Below are 20795 nucleotides of genomic sequence, written 5' to 3' on the forward strand. Positions count from 1 at the left end.
ATGGAAGTTTAGTATGTTTAGGGAGAAAGATGGCCAGGAGAATCAAAATTATTAAACCAAAAAGGTCAATCTTCAAGTTACATCTTGGACCAGGACCGCTGCAAGAATAAGGGTTATCCCTTCCAGTGTCCTAGTGCTACAAGCAACACAGCTGACCAGCCACAGCTCAGACGGGGCTGGTATCACGCATTATCGTGCCAGCGGGGTGAGCAAAGGAGAAACGGTTGCTGGCTTTGAACTGAATCAAGCTATTAATGTTTCCTTAGCATTCCTTTTGATTTCCAATTCAAGCTTATGGCGACTGCAAGAGATAGGAAAAATCCTCAGAAGAGACAGGTCCTTGGATGTAATTCCACATAAACAGAGGGCCAAGGAATTCTGACAAAATTGTTGCTCACAAAAAAGTTGACTTTGCCTTTGAAGTTCTTGTGTGTTTCATATTTAAAGTCACACACCTTCATTCATCTAACAGTAGCATAGGGCCTTCAATAATATGATATAGTTTTTTTTTTTCAGATTAAAAAAGGTCTTTTGTAAGATCCTTCTCCATTCTGTTATAAAATCATCAGCTAACATGTTTTCAGGGATTTGCCAAATACGTAATCTGAGTAACCTTCAACTTTCAGGCCTAACTGGCCTGATGTAATTTTTTTTTAAATGTTGTGCTAATAATGATTTAGATCAGTTCTTATCAAACAGAATGGACTGCGTGAAGTCCCTACTATCACATTAAAGGGAAAACTATTCAACCTTTATCTGTAGGATTTAAATAAAACTTGTGAATTTTCTCCCTGATTTTCTTCCCAGTTAGTCATTTAGATCCAAGAAGATATAATATTACAGTATTGGTCACAACATCAATGAAAATGCTGACATAATTTCTCAGTCCCCCAGGTATCACTGTAGAGTGATACAAGGTACGTGGGACACCAGGGCTGCGAGGCGCTCCTGCAGCAAGGGCCACTCCCCCCAAAATCTCTAGTGCTCATTGGCACATTAACAGCTGGAAGTCCTGAGGTTAGACAAAGCCAAACCAAACCTGCTTCTTGTCCAATCTAGAATTTCTCCAGCTAGCCTGAACACATCACTCATCTTTCACGTAACTCCCAATGCCGAACAAACTTTGAGACATGCACACCTGTTTTTATGTCTGTTTTGCTTCTTAACACGACTGGTCGATAGTAGGAACTCAGTAAGGTTTCTGGAATGAATAAATGACAAAATGCATGGCTGCACTACCAGAGGCTGTATAGATTGCATGTGGTAAATTTTTTTTGAAATAAAACATCTCTGTCTTCTGTAGTTACTATTGCATTCAAGTTCATGGAGAATACTATCTCTTCTGCACACTCAAATATGGTTAAGTTAGGGAAATGAATGTTGAGTGACACAGAAGCATCTTTATGAAATATGAGAAATCTAACAAGTAAGTAGATTTTAATAAACACAAAATGCAATGCACATTATGAAGGTATTGCTTTATTGTCCTTGTCTCTGTTCAGAACCTTTCTATCACGACCCAGTGGGATTTAGTTCCTGGATGTTTACTATTATTTAACATTTAATAGAAATCTTTCTCCACTGGTAGACCAGCATATAACGAGGATAAGTTCTTAAAAACACTCTGATGTTGAGAAAGGGTGAGTTGTCGAGAGCAGACAGTACCAAATTATATTAGAACTCTTGGCAGATAAATCTCATAGACACAGGAGTTCAGTGCTGTGATTTTGCTCAGAGTAAACCAAAGATGGTCCAGGATATGACTGGAGAGATCACGGTGGGATATTTGGCCACAAAAGACAAATAAATAAATTGTGCTATGAATTCTTTACAGCTCTACAATTCAGATATCATTTGTCAATTCTTTACTGCTATAAAAAATGGATGATTGGAAATAATTTTAAGATATTGCATGTAGTAATAGACTGCTGAGATGATGGATGTAACAATCTTGAGCTTTTATAAAGTGGACTGTCTCATGTTATATCTGCATATCTCCATGACATGTTATAACACATGATAATTTATGAAGGAGAAAGCATAAAAAAAATCAATTGTATATAAACGCTCCCTGAATTTAAAAGTGCTGGCCACTTCTGCCTCAAGGGGAACTCATTTTCCTTCTTTTTTAGCCAGTAATTTTTGAAAGACCTCAATTATAAATCCAAAGTGTGGTCAGAAAAATGTGACTGACCACACCTGAAAAAGGAAAATGCAAAGTGAAAAATAACATTCTTTCTCTGCTGGTGTAAGTTGCCAATAAGTTAGCTGCATGTCATTCATGAATTGATATTATTTGGATTGGTTTAACTTATATCATCCACCAAAACCAACTGCACTGTTATTTCAGTCAATGTTTGGCCATGCTGATGAGCAGAAGCTGCAGTGTGTCTGCTCGACAATCTGGGCCAAATCTGGCAGGAACAGTGACGCTGTTATCTCAATAACATGCATGTAAAGCAACTAATTACATTTTGCTTCTTTTGCTTTCGTACTCTTCCTTTCTGGACTGTGGACTTGTTCCATCCATCAGTAAACTTGCGGCATCTTCCTTGACTGATGGTGAATCTGGAGCAACTGTTCTTTGGGTAAATGCTGGCAAGGTAGGAAAAAAGAGAAAAATAAACCTAGATGAATATGATCCCTGGCAGACACAATTGTAAGGAATCATGGGATTTGATCTAGTTTTCTGTAAACTTTACACGGACTAACAGATCTTCAGTGCAGGAATAAAATAAAATAAAATAAATAAATAACATAGAAAATCTTAAGGGCTTCCTTTTTATGGAATCTTCTCTTTAGCACAAAAGGAAACTGAGACTAGATCTGGAATCTAGGTTTATTGTTCTTCTACTGCCGGTTTCCAATCTTCTGATGCCTATATCTACAGGAAACCCTCCGACCTGACTTCTAACCTCTGAGGCCTGCCCATCCCTTACTCTTCATCTTGGAAAATAATATACTCATCCACCCAGGTTCTCAGACCTTGGTTCCTTCCTTCCTTGGGCCTGCCTGCTCGACCTATCCAGTTTAAGAGTCAGTTCTGAGGACTCCCCAGTTCACCTGAGTCCATCTCCATTGTCATTGTTATCCCAGCCCAAGCCACCATTTTCTCTTCTCTTGTTTTCATCTTTCCCCCTTCTCCACCCCTCAGCCAGAATTTTATTTCTAAAAGGTAAATCAGGTCTCCTGCATTTACCCCTCACCTCCCACCCTCCCCGTCCCCTGGCTTCCCAAGGAACTTAGAATAAATCCAAACATCTGATGGTGGCTGACGGCTCCACTGGGACCTCCTCTCCTACCACTCGCTCTCTATCACTCTGTCTCCCTCTCTCACTCACTCTTTCCCTCACAGACTCTCTCCTCTCTCATTCACCCAGTCACTTTCTCCCTCCCTCCCTCCCTCCCTCCTCCAGGGTTCCCTGGATCCAGAAGGCCACACTCGGTCCTTCCCTGGAGGCTTTGCACATCCCGCTCCCTCTATCAGGACAACTCTTCCCACTCGGTTTTAGCTCAGCTGGTTCTTTTTGCCATTCAGGGTTCAGCTCAGTTGCAACCTCCTGACCACTCATACAAAGTAGCAATCCCAGTCCAGGCACCTCCTATCACTTCCCCTTTATAGCATCAGTCCTATGCTAAGTTATCTGTCTTTTGCTCACTACCTGTTTCTTCCATGAGATAAAGTGACCTTTCTAGTCTTGTTCACTACGGTACCCCCAAGAGCCAGAGAGCCTCGTGCACCAGCCTCTTAGTAAATGCTGCTTGAATAAGTGAATATACTTAAGGGGTTTTAAAAAGATCGTTGGGGATTTTCTAGCTGCTTTCTCCATACCTTGTCAAATTGCAAAAATCAGAACTCATTTATTTTAAAAATATCTGGCGCCTAATTGGTCAGTGAAAAGATAGTTACAAAAAAAAATCACTATCATAAAATGAACCTGTAAAATGGAGAGACAGAAAGGTCGTGCTTTTATGAAATAAATAAATCCTCTAAAGGACAAGAAACAATTTTTGACTTTATCAGTACCCCAACATTTTTATTGCCATAAATCTTTGGCATTTTATTCTATAAGTTTGAGGATGAACCACGTAAGAAGCAGCTATGAACAGTTAGCCCGGGGGGTCCTGAAGTATAACACAGAAGTGAAAAGAGTGTGCTCTTCTTGCTGTGGATAAATTCTGTTTCATCAGAGGGACTTAAACTACCACTAAAGGAACCTCAAAACACAAATTAAGAATACTGATTTTTTTTTCTTTTTATAGTGATGTAATCTGAGGTAAGGAAGTGAAAAAAACTTTCATTGATTTGCTTTTCTAAGAATATCAGTAAGTTAATATGTAAGATTCACTTGCAACTCCTAAAGTAATCCTCAGATAACATGATGCCCCACCATGAAAAAAATCACAGTCCTTTCTTTGGTGGATTATTTACTGAAATAAACATTAGTTACAACAGTGTTAGAATTACAAAAGAATTGCAATCTGTATTTATTTTTAAAATTGAGTTTAGAGATACCAACTTCACTAACATTTAGCGTTTGACTCTCAAAGAACTCGAGATTTCGAGAAGTCATCAGTTTACTCCAGACCTCATTCAAATCCAGTTTGGTCCTGGCCCATGGAGTGAAGGCCCTGTCCCGAAGCTGTGTTCCTTTAGCCTAAAAGGAGCTATACATGGAGACTAGTGGTCAGTCACTACTTATAAAAAGTAAAAATGACAGTTTCAAAAGCTGGCATTATGAGTCTCTCTTACTAAGCCCCCACTGTCTACAGGCTGCAGGTAATGGAATCCAAGCCTTCTAAAAGAGTGTCCTGAATCACGGCCATAGCTTCCAGGCAGCCAGGATAAATTTGGTAGTGATCATGGCTCTAAATAATGGATTTCTGTGTTCCTATTTCCAATGGTAATATAAACTTACAATTTATACATTTCTTCCCTTCTTCCTGGCAGGAAGAATCCACCTTTTCTTGAATTGACCCGAACGACACAAAGCTGACATAAATTACTACTTAAAACAAACTTTCATTAATGCTGGATCATTTCGGAGACCACAAATTATGCAGTATTTTCCCATTTCCTTTGTTTTTTCCATGGTCAGTGATTCTACACTTTCATTTGGTCACAGTTTTGACAGGGCACCTAAGTCAGCAGAACGAATGCCTTAGCATCCACAGCACAGACAAAAGGGCCTCATCCAGTGCAAATCCCACCCTAAGAAGGAGCCTGTTCTGTGGGCTCAGACCCTCGTGTCTTTCTCAGCACCTCCGTTCCTCCCCACGTCTCCACACACGTCTCAGCTGCTCCAAGCTCTAACTCCCAGCCTTCGTGCAGAAGTTAGCAAGAAAACCCAACACTTGCTAGTCAGACATAAAGTGGTGGTTTTCTTCGTAGGCTTTTATTTTTATAAGATCCCTTTTTAGCCAAAGTGTACATATATGCACATATCAAACAGCACCAAAGGGCTACCCAGGAAGACGCCAGTCTCTTGCCCTGTCCCTCCCAAGCCCACACTCCTGCCCCCTTGGAGTCAACCACAATCAACTCTTCTAGCTTTATTTTCTGTACTTACTTCAATTTTTGTAAGAAAAAGAAGCTTATATTGCTATTTTCTGATTGATCATTTTTAGACGTATCCACACCCATCCACGTCCACTCACCCAGCCTCCCTGTGCAGTTACATCTGGACTTGCAGTTAGGTCAACAGTGAGTATTTATATTATTATGACTAGGTGACTATGGCTCACATAAACCTAACAGGTCTACTACGACAGTGTTTCTTTTCTTTCTCACTTTTTTCCTGGAGTTATTAACTGACCCTTGTTTTTATTTTTGTTTTTGTTTATTTACTCCTTCCCAATAACCATCCTCAGTTAGATCTGCCATGTGTCTACTAGTAGTTTTTTGACGTGCTTAACTGAATCAAATAATCTATCAGTTTTTTGCTTATTTCCTAAGGATTTTCTTGATGGAATCTTTCCTTTCTTCCTTCACTATGAGACAACTGAAGAACACGCGTGTCCAGATTAAAAGCCCCCTACCCGTGCCCAGCAAGTGGTTAGAAAAGTGAATAAAACAAGACCCACAGGGAGGCCTATCATCACAAAACTCACTGGGGTTAAACATACAATCCTAGGAGTTTCTGGGGCCAGGGGTGAGGGGAGGTAGTGGTGGTGAAAATGATCACTTCAAAGGAAGGGGAGTCAAAACAAAAAGACATAAGGTTTTTCTACAGCAACACTAGATTTTAAAAGACAATTGTGCAACGACTTCAGAAGGAAAGTCCTTTTTAACCTAGAATTTTATAGCCAGCCAAAGTATGAGTCAAGTGTGAATGGAAGAAATCCATTTTCAGAAATACAAAAACTGAAAACATTTACCTCCCTTTCTTGGATGTGCTTCCACAAAAGAAAGAACTGAAACCAGCAGAGGAAGGCATGGAATCCAAGAAACTCGGGCATCCATCCACACAGGAAGAGGGGGAAGAAACATCTCAGGACGACAGCTGTGTAATGGCCACCTGTTGGGTGAGTCCCTGTCACCTGCCCACCTCTGTTCTTTGTCTTGTTTTCTTTGTTCTCTTACCCCAGGATTCACTAATCAGGCATTGTCCTTCTTCCTCTTTTTCTGAAAGTCTTCATTTTATTTGTTTATTTATTTAAGCACCTTTATTGTGGTATGGTTCCTGTACCGTAAACTACACATCTTTCAAATATACAATTTGATGAATTTTGATAGGTGTATATACACCAATGCAACTACCACCACAATCAAGATAGCTAACATTTCCATCATCCTACAAGAGGTACAATTTTCGAATTCCCAATTTATCTTTCCTACTCCCTTTACCCCCCTAGTAACTGTAAGTTTCTTATTTATTTATTTTTTTAATGGAGATACTGGGGATTGAACTCAGGACCTCGCACATGCTAAGCACACACTCTACCACTGAGCTCTACCCTCCCCTTCTGTCCTTGAACTGATTTTCTGAATATCTTACCTGTTCTCTCCTACTGTTCCATTCTTTTTCTTTATCTTCTACTTCCTTTGAAGTTTTCTCAACATGGTTTTCCACCTTTCTAGTTTATCATATTTTAAATTTCTAAGACCTCTTATCCTGTGCTCCTTTTTCATAGCATCTTGCTCTTATTTTTATCGGATGTATTATTTTCTCATATCTCTGAGGCATTAATGACATTTTTTTTAAGACATCTTCCATCCTCTGTATTATCCATTTACTGCAGGCTCCATTTTTCTCTTCATTGGTCTTGACAAATCTTTATAATTTTGGAGATTCAAAAGGAGGTTCACGAAAAATTACAGAACAATTTCTATAACTAAGCTGAAACTATTTATGCTACAAAAATGGAGAAGTATTCAGGGTGATCCTAATTCACTTTAAAATACATCATAAAAAAGCATATAGAAAACTCGAGGTTCATCAGAAAAGCAAATAAGAATAAATATTACTCCTAGAAGTAAGTTCATTAAATCACTTAAAATGATGAACAGTAGGTACCTGTGTTTAAACTTTTTAATGTATCTTTGAAAACATGGAGGTAGGAAAATCATAAAACAAACTTGTCAAAAAGAATAGTAAAATATCAGGCTATGTATAAATAAACAAATAATTCATCAATAAATAAAGAGGGTTCTTTTCAAGCTAAATTTTTCAGTCAGATTGTACAATATAGACTATAATAAGTATTTTCTTATCCAAATTACATCCTCAGTGATATTTTTTCCTTTTCTTATTTCTTTTGGATCCGGAGTATTTATACAGAAACCTACAGCAGCCTGTGAGTACTGTATCTTAGAGAAATGACCACAGCTAGTCATGAAATGTTACTGAGTGAAAAGCTGAATACAGTTTCTTTTATTGCCTGTCATAATAGTAGATAGAATTCTAAAAATTTTGATGTTTTCTGTTTAATGTCTTCTAGCCATTTTCTTCTAGGTAGCTTTCTCAGAAAGTTCTTATGAACGTCATAATGGCAAAATTAAATACCAGCAGAACAATGACCTCTGTGCTCAGACCACGGTGCTGTTTATCTCCAGGCTCCTAAATGTCTTTAGATGGGATACCATGATGTTTGATGGTGCTCTATCCCTACCTTTCTCCTCCTTCCTCTTAAGACACATCAAACAGACGTGAGGAAACTTTCCCATTGCTTCATATGAAAAACAAAAACTTTGTCCTATGAGTGTATCACATTCTGAGGTACCATAACCAACCTGAGTTATCTAAATTGAAGGGCGGCTGCCAGATTAGAATAGCAGAGGGTTTATGAAGATATATAAAATCACTTGGTAGAGTGGTTAGGACGGGAAAAGGAAAACGCTTAGCTTTTGAAATAAAATAATCATGATATAATGAAAACCAAACCATTTATCAGAAACTGATAAAATATTTATTCAGTGAATCCATGAATATAAATCAGCAAAAAGTGAGAGTTATCATTTTTGGATTTGACCTACTTCCTTGTGGCCAATTTCCATATTTTATTTTATAGGAACCCAGATGTTTTAAATGACAGCATTGTCAAATTGAATGTACAAACTCTAAGCCCATGGGAAATTGAAGAGCTAAATGATTATCTAAACAAGAATCTGTTAACATTTGGGTCCCAAATGGTTTGGATAAAAGTGGACTTAAAAAAAAAAAAACAACAACTCGTACACTCATTCATCTAATACTAACTGAGCATTTACTATGCACTGAGTGCTATACAGGACGCCGAGGAAACAGTGGTGTATAAAACACGCATTGCTCCTATCATCATGGAGTTAGTTCTCTGGTGAAGAGAAGAAGCAGTAAACAAAACATCACTCAAATAACAAATAATCCCATAATCATTCTGAGAAAGGTTTTAAAGGAAAATTGTAATGAGATGTGGGCATTCATAATAGAAACCGTACTTTAAACTGTGGGTTCCGAAAGCTTTAAGGACGTTACATCCAAGGTGAAGCGTAAATGGTGGGAGATGGTCTCCTGGGTCAGCCGACTCACACTTTGTTGATGCTGATGTCACTTTACCAACATTTACAGTGTATTCACAGAATGAAACCTACATGGTAATAGTTTTTGTTTCCTTATTCTTTGCACAAGATTACGTATTTCTGGATAGTTCTATGCAAAGATTTTCTACTTTTGGATGACCTGAATTTTATTAAAGTACCACCTAACTTCCTTACCTACTCATCCACAGTCACTCACAGTCTACACACACACACACACACACACACACAAATTTGCTTAATTAAGATTATTACCGTGGGTGATTCATTTAAAGTTTTTATGAGAAGCATAAGGTCTGAAAAAAAGGGATTCCACATGTTTTAGTATACTGGGTAATATCATAAATATACTTGGGCATTATTTGTATGATTCATTAATAAAATCTTTTCAAACTTACAACATGAATATTACTATCATGTACCAGCCTTACACTTAAATCTTTCCATGCGTTTTCTTAAATTCAATATAAAAATGGGTACAGGACATTGCTACTTACAGTTCAAGTGTGAAAATCGTGGACTAGACCAGAAGCGACTGTGATCCTGCCAAGAGGATGACGGATCTAGCCCGGGAGTCTGGGAACTTTCGGCAAAGTTTCTGTCATCCTAAAACAGAGAGTAGAGCATTTCAGTTCAAATGACTACAAACTTAAAGGACTGGAATTCACTGAAAGTAAAACTGAACCTCAAGATATAAGCTATGTTATACCACAATTTAATATAATTATAATCTTTGTAAAAAATAAAATAAGTGGATGTTAAAGAAACATGAAAAAACTGGAGAGGAAATCAGCCAGTCGTAACAGCATGACGTATTTCTTTCCAGTCTTTTTTTCCTGTGGATAAGAGTTGTAAACATTGTTGTAAAACTTTGTGTTCTTCATTTATTTACATTTAATACTATAAACATTTAAAAAGTCATTATATTAACCTTTACCTTATCTGTTACTCTTTTACTGTCTGGTGAATATACATGCTTTACTTAGCTATTACTTTTCTGGGCATTTAGGTGGTTTCCAGTGTTTTACTCCTATAAATAACACTGTGAGAAATATCTTTAAATATATAACCTTTCTCATATTTAGGACTATTCTTTATGACAAATTCTTGGGTGGAAATACTGGGTCAATAAAAGCAATTTGATGTTTTTAAATACATTGACCTAGACTGCTTTCCATAATGATTATACAAATACTCCTACTCATTCAACAAATATTTAATACATAAACAAAAAGGAATACAGAAAAGGTCCCTCTCCTCATGGATTGTATGAATGTGTCTTTTTCCTCAAATCTTAGCTGAAAAAGAAATTATGAAATTATATCATTGAATAATTTTATTATCTAAATAGATTTTAAAAACATGCTTTAATATACTTCCTTAATAAATAGAATAATATTTTTTTCCTTAAAATGCTTTCTAATTTTTTTTTTTTTTACTATACTTCATTTATTCTTTCCTGCACTCATCTATTCATTCAAGAATCACTTTTTTGGCACCTACTATGTGCTGGTCAAAGAACAGATCAATCAGACATTATGGTATATGATCATGAAAGCCTCAGGACTACAGGAGAGAAAGGCATTAAACAAACTATACAAAACACAATATGGTTTAAAACTATGATAAGAGCTGAAAGAAGAAGGACAGGAAATGACAGGAAGAACTACATTTAGAGTTGAGGTCCAGAGAAGTTCCCCCTGGGAGGTGACGTTTAAGGCAATATTTGAATGCTGAGTATGAATCAATGAATTAGCCAGATAAAAACTCGTGGGTGGAGAATGGACACATGGGAGGTAAGAGGGAGAGCAGGAGAGGGTGGTCAGGAAGCGGTGTTCTAGACTCCTGCGAAGGTGCGAGGTAAGAGAGTTAGGTGTGTCTGAAGAACTGAACAAAGGCCCTTGGCTTAGGCACCCTGAGCCCAGGGAAGTGATTACAATGAGATCCCAGAGGTGGGATTTGGATTCGGGATTCTTTTGTACTTAAGTACATTCAGAAGGCAATCAAGGGTTTTAAAGAGAGGAGTGACATGCTTTGATTTCTATTTCTTAAAGATTACTCTGGCCTCTTTGTGGAAAACAGATTGGAGCAGCGGCAATGTTGAAGGGGAAATACTAGTCAAAAGACTGTAATTCAGGATCACGGGAGAGGAAGGTATCAAGAATGGGGCCAAAGATTCTAGACCAAACAATTGCAGGTTAGGTGGTGCAAACGATTCCTCAAAACAAGGCCCCCGGAGACAGCAGGGCCTCGCGTCGCATGATAAGCTCATGAATTAGCAGTCTTTGTATTCAGAACCAAGTTTCTATTTTTCTTCTTTGTCATGTGTGTATACAAATGCAAAAAAAAGGCCAAGAAGAGCAAGTATATCCATGTATCTATCTGTATCTATGTCTATACCTGTATCTATATCAAGGCCCATTTATTTTGAGCTAAAAGCATGGACATAATCCTAAAATGGTTCAATATCATCAGTTTTCCTGAACCAAAAGGGAGTTTAGGTTCATTCAAGCTGAAGGCCCTGAGGTGTTTAACCAAGTGACTTATAGTTTTCACTAATTATGAGAATTTCATAAGAAACTGGATCACTACAGGATCTCTGGAAAGGATATACAGCTAACCCTGGAACAATGTGGGGGTTAGGGGTGCCAACCTTTTGCACTGTCAAAAATCCACATATAATTCATAGTCCGCCCTCTTTATCCATAGTTCTGCATCCATGGATTCAATGAACTGCAGATTGTATAGTACTATAGGATTTACTATTGAAAACAAATGTATAAGTGGACACGTGCAGTTCAAACCCATGTCGTTTGAGGGTCAACTGTATTAAATAATACATATGAAAAAATATATAAGTGGTTGAATAAGTCAACAATTTTAAGGGGAAAGGATGACAGTCCTAAATTGTCTGTACGTATTAACGAGTGTCAAAATATATGAAGCAAAACTGATAGAACTATAAGGAAAAAATAGACAAATCCATAATTATAGTTGGAGATTTCAACATTCCTTTCTCAGTAATTGATAAAACAGCAGGCAGAAAATCAGTAAAGATATAGACTTGAACAACACTGCCAGATGACTGGACTTAACTGACATGTATAGACTACTCCACCACAAAACAGCTGGTTACAAGTACTTTTCAAGTGCACATCAAACATTTTCCAAAATGGATTACATTCTGGGTGCTAAAACAAATCTCAATACATTTAAGATGACTGGAATTATACAAAAGAAAATGCTGTCTAACCATAATGGAGTGAAACAACACAAGGATATCTGAAAAATTCCCAAATATTTAGAAGTTTAACAACGCACTTCTAAATAACCTATGGGTGGGTCAAAGTAGAGGTCAACAGAAAAATGAGAAAATATTTTAACTATGAGAAAATAAAAGCACAGTTTATCAAAATTGGTGGGAATCAGCTACAACAGTGTTTGGATGGAAATGTATAACATTAAATGTGTATATTACAAAAGAAGGAAAGTCTCAAATCGATAATCCAAGTTTCTGCCTTAAACTAGAAAATGAAGAGTAAATTAAGCCTAAATTAAGTAAAAAGAACAAAATTAATAAAGATAAGAGCAAAGATCAATTAAACAGAAAGCAGAAAAGAAGGAAAAAATGAAACCCACACTGGTTTTTTTTTTAAGATCAATAAAATTTAAAAACCTCTACTGAAATTGATTAGGAAAAAATGAGGGCAGATACAAACTGCCAATATTGAGAGTGAAAGAAGGATATTACTAGAATGCCTATAGGCATTAAGAAGATAATTAGGAAATATTATGAACAACTGTCGATAAACTTGATAATTTAGATAAAACTGATATAAATAAACAGCCTTAAAATGTGTCATCCAGTAGTTCTACTTCTAGGAATCCATATTATGTTAATAAATTAAAAACATAGACAAAGATTTTTATACCAAGATGTTTACCAAATGATTATTTATAGTAGAAAAAAACTGAAATCATCCTTAAATTTCCAACAACAGGGCATCTGGAAAATAAACTACAGAATAATGATAATGATGATTATAGAGAAGATTCATATATATATATAAAATGTATATAAAATGTTACATGAAAAGAGGAAATAAAATTATCAACAAATGTTGATTTCAATATAAAAAGACATTTATAAATAAGAACTGGGAAACATACTCTCAAATTAGGTAAATGGGTTTTTTAAAATATTTGTTATATTATTTATTTTCTTTTAAATTTTTTCTGTACTTCTCAAATTGTACCATATTTTTAACTGTCATAGGCCAAGAAGCTGGTTGTATAATTAAAACTATAAGTTGTTCTTTTTCTGGTAACAGAAAAGATTATAATCTATGCTTTGATGCCCACTGATTTTGTTTTAGAAATTTAAAACCATAACTTGGGAAGAGTGAATAGAACCTGATTATCTGTGTACTTCATTCTTCCTGCAGCAGGCACATTTTGAGGCTGTCACTGCACCATCTGTTTCATTCAGCAGGACGCCCAGACCTACATCTCCACTCCTGTCCTTTCTCAGTTCAGGTGTCAATAGGCAAAATGAGAGTGTGTTTGCTTTCCCTTATCTTTACCTTTCTTTTACTGGCCCATAATCATCTAAGCATCTTTTAGCGGGAAGCCATTTATTATGCCTTTCTCTTTCACACTCTTCATATGGAATGCATGATCAAATGGAGATTCTAGCATTGACTGAGAGCTTAATTCTCCTTTCTATCTGTGCATCTTCCAACTCCACTCAGGCCTTTAGTGTTTCATATCTGAACTATAATAGCCAGACCCACAGCTTTGCCTCTAGTTACCCCATGACATCTCATTCTAAAGTAGCTATTAGATAGCCAAGACATGGAAACAGCCTAAGTGTCAGCAACAGATGACTGGATAAAGAAGATGTGGTATATTTATACAATGGAATACTATTCAGCCATAAAAACTGACAACATAATGCCATTTGCAGCAACATGGATGTTCCTGGAGAATGTCATTCTAAGTGAAGTAAGCCAGAAACAGAAAGAAAAATACCATATGAGATTGCTCATATGTGGAATCTAAAAAAAACCCCAAAAAACAAAAACATAAATACAAAACAGAAACAGACTCATAGACATAGAATACAAACTTGTGGTTGCCAGGGGGATGGGGGGGTGGGAAGGGACAGACTGGGATTTCAGAATGTAGAACACATAAACAAGATTGTACTGTGTAGCACAGGGAAATATATACAGGATCTTGTGGTGGCTCACAGTGAAAAAGAATGTGACAATGAATGTATGTATATTCATGTATAACTGAAAAATTGTGCTCTGCACTGGAATTTGACACAACATTGTAAAATTACTATAACTCAATAAAAAAAAGTTAAAAAAAAAAGTAGCTATTGGAATATACTTGGGACACAATGAACAGTTAACCCTTGACCAACACAGGTTTGAACTGTGTGTGTCCACTTATACGTGGACTTTTTTCAATAATAAATACCACAGTACTACATGATCAGCTGTTGGTTGAATCTAAGGATGTGGAACCGTCGATATGGAGGGCTGATTACAAGGTACACACAGATTTTTGACAGCATGGAGGGTCCATGCCCCTAACCCCGAGTTGTTCAAGGGTCAAGCGTATATCTTTAAGTTCCAACATTTTGTAAGTCTTCAAAACATTGTCAGAATCCCCAACGTTACCTTGAAATATAACTACTGAAATGAACCCTAGAAGAAAAATATTTCAGGATCCCTTTGAACAATCAATGCATCAGAATATGAAAATAGTATCTTCATATTCTACAATTATAAACTGATATTTAATTTGTGGAATTTCTATATAAGTAAATTTTACAGGGTGACCATAAGATGGTTGTTTCTTTCTAATTCTGACCTTTTTTAAATTAAATACTTAAATATTAAAAAGGAAGTATTGGTTGAAAAGGAAGATTCCTTGCAATTTTAGTAATCTTAGCTTTTCTTCTCTGCCAATTCTTATATCCTTAGCAGAGGGACCTATTTTTATTACTGTCTTAAGTCTCAACTAGCTATTTAGCCAGAATTCCTTGCAAAAATTCCACTGGGTGAAGGAACTTGCATTTTCTAATATTTTCCCTGGGTTTCTTCCACTTCTCTTTCATAACCCACATTGTAATTGGTTTCTTAAAAATTGTTCCAACCCAACTAAGTCTTTTTGCTAAACTGATCTCTAATGATTAATATTTAATGATACTCACCAAGTATTTTTCTCTCAGGAATATTTTAAGTTCAAAGTTTATAAGACAAATGATACATTTAATTTTTTTTAAATTTTAATTTATCCAACCCTTCCCCTGGAGAAGAGGAAAAAACACTTATGTGTTTCTGAATCTGTGGCAGAAATGTTTTCCTGAATTTGTCTCTAGCCCAATAATGCACTAGTCCTCTATTTGTTCCCCACTCTTAATTCCCAGTTCTCCACCCATCCTTGAAAAAGCTTAACCTCTTCCCCAGTAAATTTTATTCCTATTTGAAAGTTCAGTCTGGACAGATAGTTTACTTAAAGACTGACCTCCATAACTCAATCTGCATGGCTGCTATTATATAGACTTTAACCTCCACAGGGTGAGGCTTTGATTGCCTCTGTCTTTCCACCGACCCATCCCAATATTCCACAGTTTAGCCCAGTACCATTTGCGTTAAGGTACTTGATAATGGTCATATATAATTATTTCTTGACCACAGTGCAGAAATGAAAGTTTGCTATGTGGAAGTTGGGAAATTAGGAGACTGCCACTCTTACATTTTCAGTTTCTTCATGTAAGGAAATGAGGGTGCTGGACCAGATCATCTCTTACGTTTTCTCAGCACTAACATTTTGTAATTCTAATCTACCTGAACAGAAACACTGAACAACCAGTAGTACATCTAACTATGCAAGCTGTCTTTTCCAAATTTATACAATAATACTGTAAACACTCATCCACAGACGAACAGACTCATGAAAACACTGTGCTAGATCAGGCCATGTGATACATTTACCTTTATCCAACTGATATTTTATTACATAAAATTTAATATTCCTAGTGACTCATTAACGGAAAAGCTACTCAATTTTTGGTTTTTTGTTTTTCTTCTTCTTCATTTTTACCCATTTCAGACTCGGTTCTACATGTCTTTAATCCATTTTCAGAAACCAAATGTATTCACATTGGATAGAAATTTGCCAGAAACAAGGATACTCAAAAAGATGTGCCACTGAGCTAAGAAATAGAAGCAGAGACGCAAAGATGTTTCACAGTCATGGTGCCTCACAGGAGTCCATGCTTATTCTCAAGTGACTATCTTAAGCAAACAGTGATTGGATGGATGTGTTATGACATATTTATTAAAAACTAAGAAGACATTTAATTGGTATTCCTTATGTATTTAGTGTTTAGTATCCAGAAGTTTGCATCTGAGATGATTCACGATGGTATCTTTACAGTTAAACCTCTTCACAATCTTTTTTTTCTTAATATCTTTGTTGAGCCAATTACTGGAAATGGTGAAAGCATGTGGCTTGTTAAGGGAACTGGGTTTGGGAGAGTTAAAACAATCAACGTGCTCAACTAAGTACCCATGTTGATTCCTAAATAAGCACTTTTGATCCATTTCTATTTTAAGGTTTTATAGCAACAACAAAAAAAATCCCAACTCATCTGGCAACCTTTGGTTTAACTTCTGAAGAGCAAGATGAAATCAACTAGCTAAATATTATGGCAAGTTAGTCTTGATCACTTCAAAAGAATAAAAATTGCTTCAGAGTTCAGCATGATTTGATTGCCTACAAGGTTTCGGATGTGTCATCTACACATTACTGGAAAAATGGCAATTAAATTATCATTAGAATTCCATAAAAAGCCTAAGTTAGGAAAAAAAGCTTAATCACCAGTTTCACATGTACTGTGTATTCTGGAGTCAAAGATAAGGCAGACAGTGTCAGCCCTCAAAAGTCATACAACCCAGTATAATCGTATTTCAGTATTTACCTATACTTACTATTTCTTTTATGTTAACTTGAAGATTTGCTTTGCACCCTAAATCTCTATATAGGAGAGGCTTAACAGATGGCAAATTGGTTGGGGTTGGGGGAATCATGAAGCTATATTTACATAGCAGATTACACATGACTTCTTATCAAAGCATGAAGAGAGGTGGTTATAAATGAGATAACTGGGGTATTATGGGGTTAAAGCTCCTTCAAATCTCCCATGATTGCCACTACAGTTCCCAAGCAATATTTGTAAAATTAACTGAATAATACACTATGATATATTTTAATACTCATTAAATAAAATCACCCACAATCTCGAACTGCACCAGGAGTTATGCACTGCACGCTTCAGAAGCTACTACTGTAGAAGATTTAAGATATGTACAGAAATAGCTGCCCTGAGAGAGAAAGTGCTAACAGCCATTAACTGCTATGAGTGAAGTATACACCACGGAGAGATTCAAGGAGGGAGACACAGCTTCCAGAAGCAAAGCATATTCTTGTAGTATACACATGCTTACATTGGACAAATATGACAAAGGGCTTTGGAAACTCTGCCTTCATAAACTGTGCTGAAAGCCATTATCAATGCTTCCTCACCTACCTCATCTTATCTTGTAAAACATCTGCTTCTTTAAAAAGAAGCCGGATAATAACTCTACCACTAGAACTTGAAAATCATGATTTCCTTTACAGGAGGAGGAAGGATGGGAACAAAATACGCCTTCTGTGTCTTTATCTAAAAATCCACACTGCTAATTAAAACCATATATTTAGTATGAGTAGAGAGCAAAAAGGGCAGGTAGCAAATGGGGATTATCTTGGACAAAACCATGCTCCTACGTGAATTCAGATTAGCAACGCTGTGTTATTGGCTGACTTTTGAACATTCTGTTCTATTTGAAACAGCTGGGACAGCAAGGAAGCCTGTATGTCCCACAGAAACCCAATTAGGCCTGATGAAAGAGAAGCTGTGAAATGCTTCTGTTGTCTACACAGAGACAGAGAAAATGTGTCAGATCAGTTTTGAATTCTAAATATAAACTTTTAGATCAGGCTTTGTCCAATTAACTGGGTAAGCTTATTAGTACAATATTACATTATGCTCTCAGCAATTGTGGACATTGGTCCTGCTGAAAATCTTGATAAGTTTCTAGAAACCTGATCGTTTTTCCTGGTGATTACCATGGGAGTAAACAGCAGGAGATGGCTCTAGCCTGGACTGGAAGAGAACCTGACTTGTACACTTTCTGCTAAGTTTCCCCTCTACCAGCAGTGTGGTCCCGCATGTCTCACTGCCTTCCTACATCAGCAACAACATGAGAGAAGCCATCTGCCAACGTGGTTCTGAAATTCCAACAGCTATTTGTCAACAGCAATAGACAGGGTTCTACAACTGTCATGCTAACAGTGATCCTCTTCCAAACAGATGTGGATGAAATACTTCCCTGAACCTCGCCATCACAAGCCTCTTTTCAAATGACTGTAGAGCATCTTTCTTCTCTGAACTCCCACTGCAGCTTATCTGGGCCACCTTTATAGCATTTATCCCTTTCTCCTTTGCACTACAGTGGTTTGTGAGAAGACTCCAAATTCTTAAGGATTGAGAATGATTTTCTTATTATGCCATTCTCTTTAGCCTCCAGCACAGTGCCTTGTACCTGGTGGAAACTCAGTAAACATTTGTTGAGTGTTATATTTAACAACAACAGACATAAATATCTTACAATTAGAACAGAAGCTCTAAAAAGGCAGGGATCTTTGTTTTGTTCATTCATGTGAGTTCCATGCACCTAGTGAGTTCCTGACATATAGCTGAAACTCTATACAAATCTGTTGAAAAAATAGATTAGTATTATGACTTTTCAAAGAGCTTGGGCAGTATTAATCAGATAGATAAATGAAGAAGAGAAAATATTTTACATAATGGGCAAAGGAAGTAAGTGTAGACTGGTAATTTCTCCTTTCTCTAGACCAGGAGTTGGCAAACTTTTCCCACAGAGGGCCTGTTAGTTAATATACTAGGCCTTGTGGGCGACAGTTTCAGGTGGAACTACTCAACTCTGTCATTGAGTGTGAAAGCAGCCATAGACAACACATGAAAAAATGAATGCGGCTGTATTCCAATTAAACTTTATTTATAAAAGTAGTCAGCAGGCCAAGATTTGGCCCATGGGCGGTAGTTTGCCAAACTGTGCTCTAAAACAACTGTGCAAGAATTATCTACTAGGGTTAAGATGACTGGATAACTAGTCCCTACCTGAAGACCATGTCCGCTGCATCTTTATACACCTTGCCACCCCCACCTCCAGTTGCTTTTGCAATATAGCATCTATACGGTCTATGTTTGTTGCATTAAACTGAATCCTACACTGGTTTCCTGGAACCGGTTTTCAGCTGAACCAATGAACTCAAGTGACTTTTCTTTGAACTCTGTCCTAGCAAAATATGGGAGAAGTTAAGACCTGCTGAAATAATGTCTTATGAAACTGATGCAGTAATGGGACACCTTATCCCATGATAGAAAGAGTCCCAATGCCTCTCATTTGAAGCATTTTCCTCAAGATTTCAATAGTTAATCAGAGATAGCTTTTCTGATGATCCATTAAGCCAAGAAACTAACAACTGTTTCACTGCCCATATGAGCTCATGTTTCTTTTAAAACTGCTTCCCCTCTCACTCTTGATAAATAACTTATTTTCATAAAAAGTATATAAGCAAATGATCATTGGTGTCTATAATTCACAAAAATGTGCTCTCACATTTTTCCTCAACAATGACTACAAAAATGTGATATTCTCATGAGTTTTGTGTTAGATCACTGCATTATTTCAGGCCAGACATCTGCTACACATGATGATAGTCTATGTATTCATCACTGAAATGGATCAACATTTAAAAATGTTTAAGTAGTTTTAATGTGGAACAATGTCATCATAAAATGTGCTTTGTGGCCCTCTCCTATATTTGTACTATCTATTTGCAAAATTTTCAGACTAATTTCTCATTTTGATAAGTGTTGGCCTCACAAACTAGGCTTGATTTCCTCTTCAGCTGCAAATATAATTTGAAGAGAACTCCAATAAGATTACTTGCTCAACATGTTAAACATTCATAGCTTTGCCATATGCTGTCATGGAAACTGCATCGATTTGTAGCAATTTGGGTGCCACCAGACAGCACTGATTCACCTCATACCGAATTTAACTGTATTGGGAAATAATGCTTTAATGGTTTCATCCGCATCTAGACCTCTATTGAACTAAGAGGCATATATTGTGTTTATGTACTTTTGCAGACAATTGACTTTTATTTATTAAAGATATAGTCCTACATTTTGTGATTTCTAAAAAAAATAAATAAATAAGTAAATAAAAAATTAAGGGATATCACGGCTAAATTTACACTATAATAGCCTGGTAGTCAAGATACAGATTCTTGAAGCCAGGCAGATTAAGGTTTTAACCCTGATTCAATCACTTACTTGCTCTATTACCAGGCTCTCTTCAGTAGTAAAAAAGGCAAAATAATGGTGCCAACCTGACAGGGTTGCTGTGAGGATTAAATGAGATAATGCACATAAAGCATGAGACACCTATGAATAGAGCAATTTCAAGTAGTTTGTTCTAATATATGCTCAATTATGAGTAGTTATTATTATTAGCTGTTGTTGCCTAAGCCTTGCACTTCTGTTTAAGGTTAGTGCTACTCCGTCAGTGGTGGAGAAATGCTTGAGTAAATGGGACCTGGTGAGAATGCTGGAAGATGATTTAGT

General features: G+C 36.7%; 1 protein-coding gene across 3 annotated transcripts in view; it reads right to left on the reverse strand.

The window, feature by feature from the left end:
* Positions 1 to 1473: 1473 nt before the first annotated feature.
* CEP128 (centrosomal protein 128) overlaps positions 1474 to 20795 on the reverse strand; it is a 357240-nt gene continuing 337918 nt past the window's right edge. For all 3 annotated transcript variants that reach the window (XM_064486166.1, XM_064486164.1, XM_031454133.2), the window contains 2 exons: positions 9514 to 9622; positions 1474 to 2595 (listed from right to left, as the gene is read on the reverse strand). In XM_064486166.1, coding sequence (XP_064342236.1) covers positions 2468 to 2595; positions 9514 to 9622 — 237 coding nt within the window. In that variant the 3' untranslated portion in view covers positions 1474 to 2467. The remainder of the gene's footprint in view (positions 2596 to 9513; positions 9623 to 20795) is intronic.

This window comes from Camelus dromedarius, chromosome 5, assembly GCF_036321535.1.
Source record: "Camelus dromedarius isolate mCamDro1 chromosome 5, mCamDro1.pat, whole genome shotgun sequence".
Taxonomy (NCBI): Eukaryota; Metazoa; Chordata; class Mammalia; order Artiodactyla; family Camelidae; genus Camelus; species Camelus dromedarius.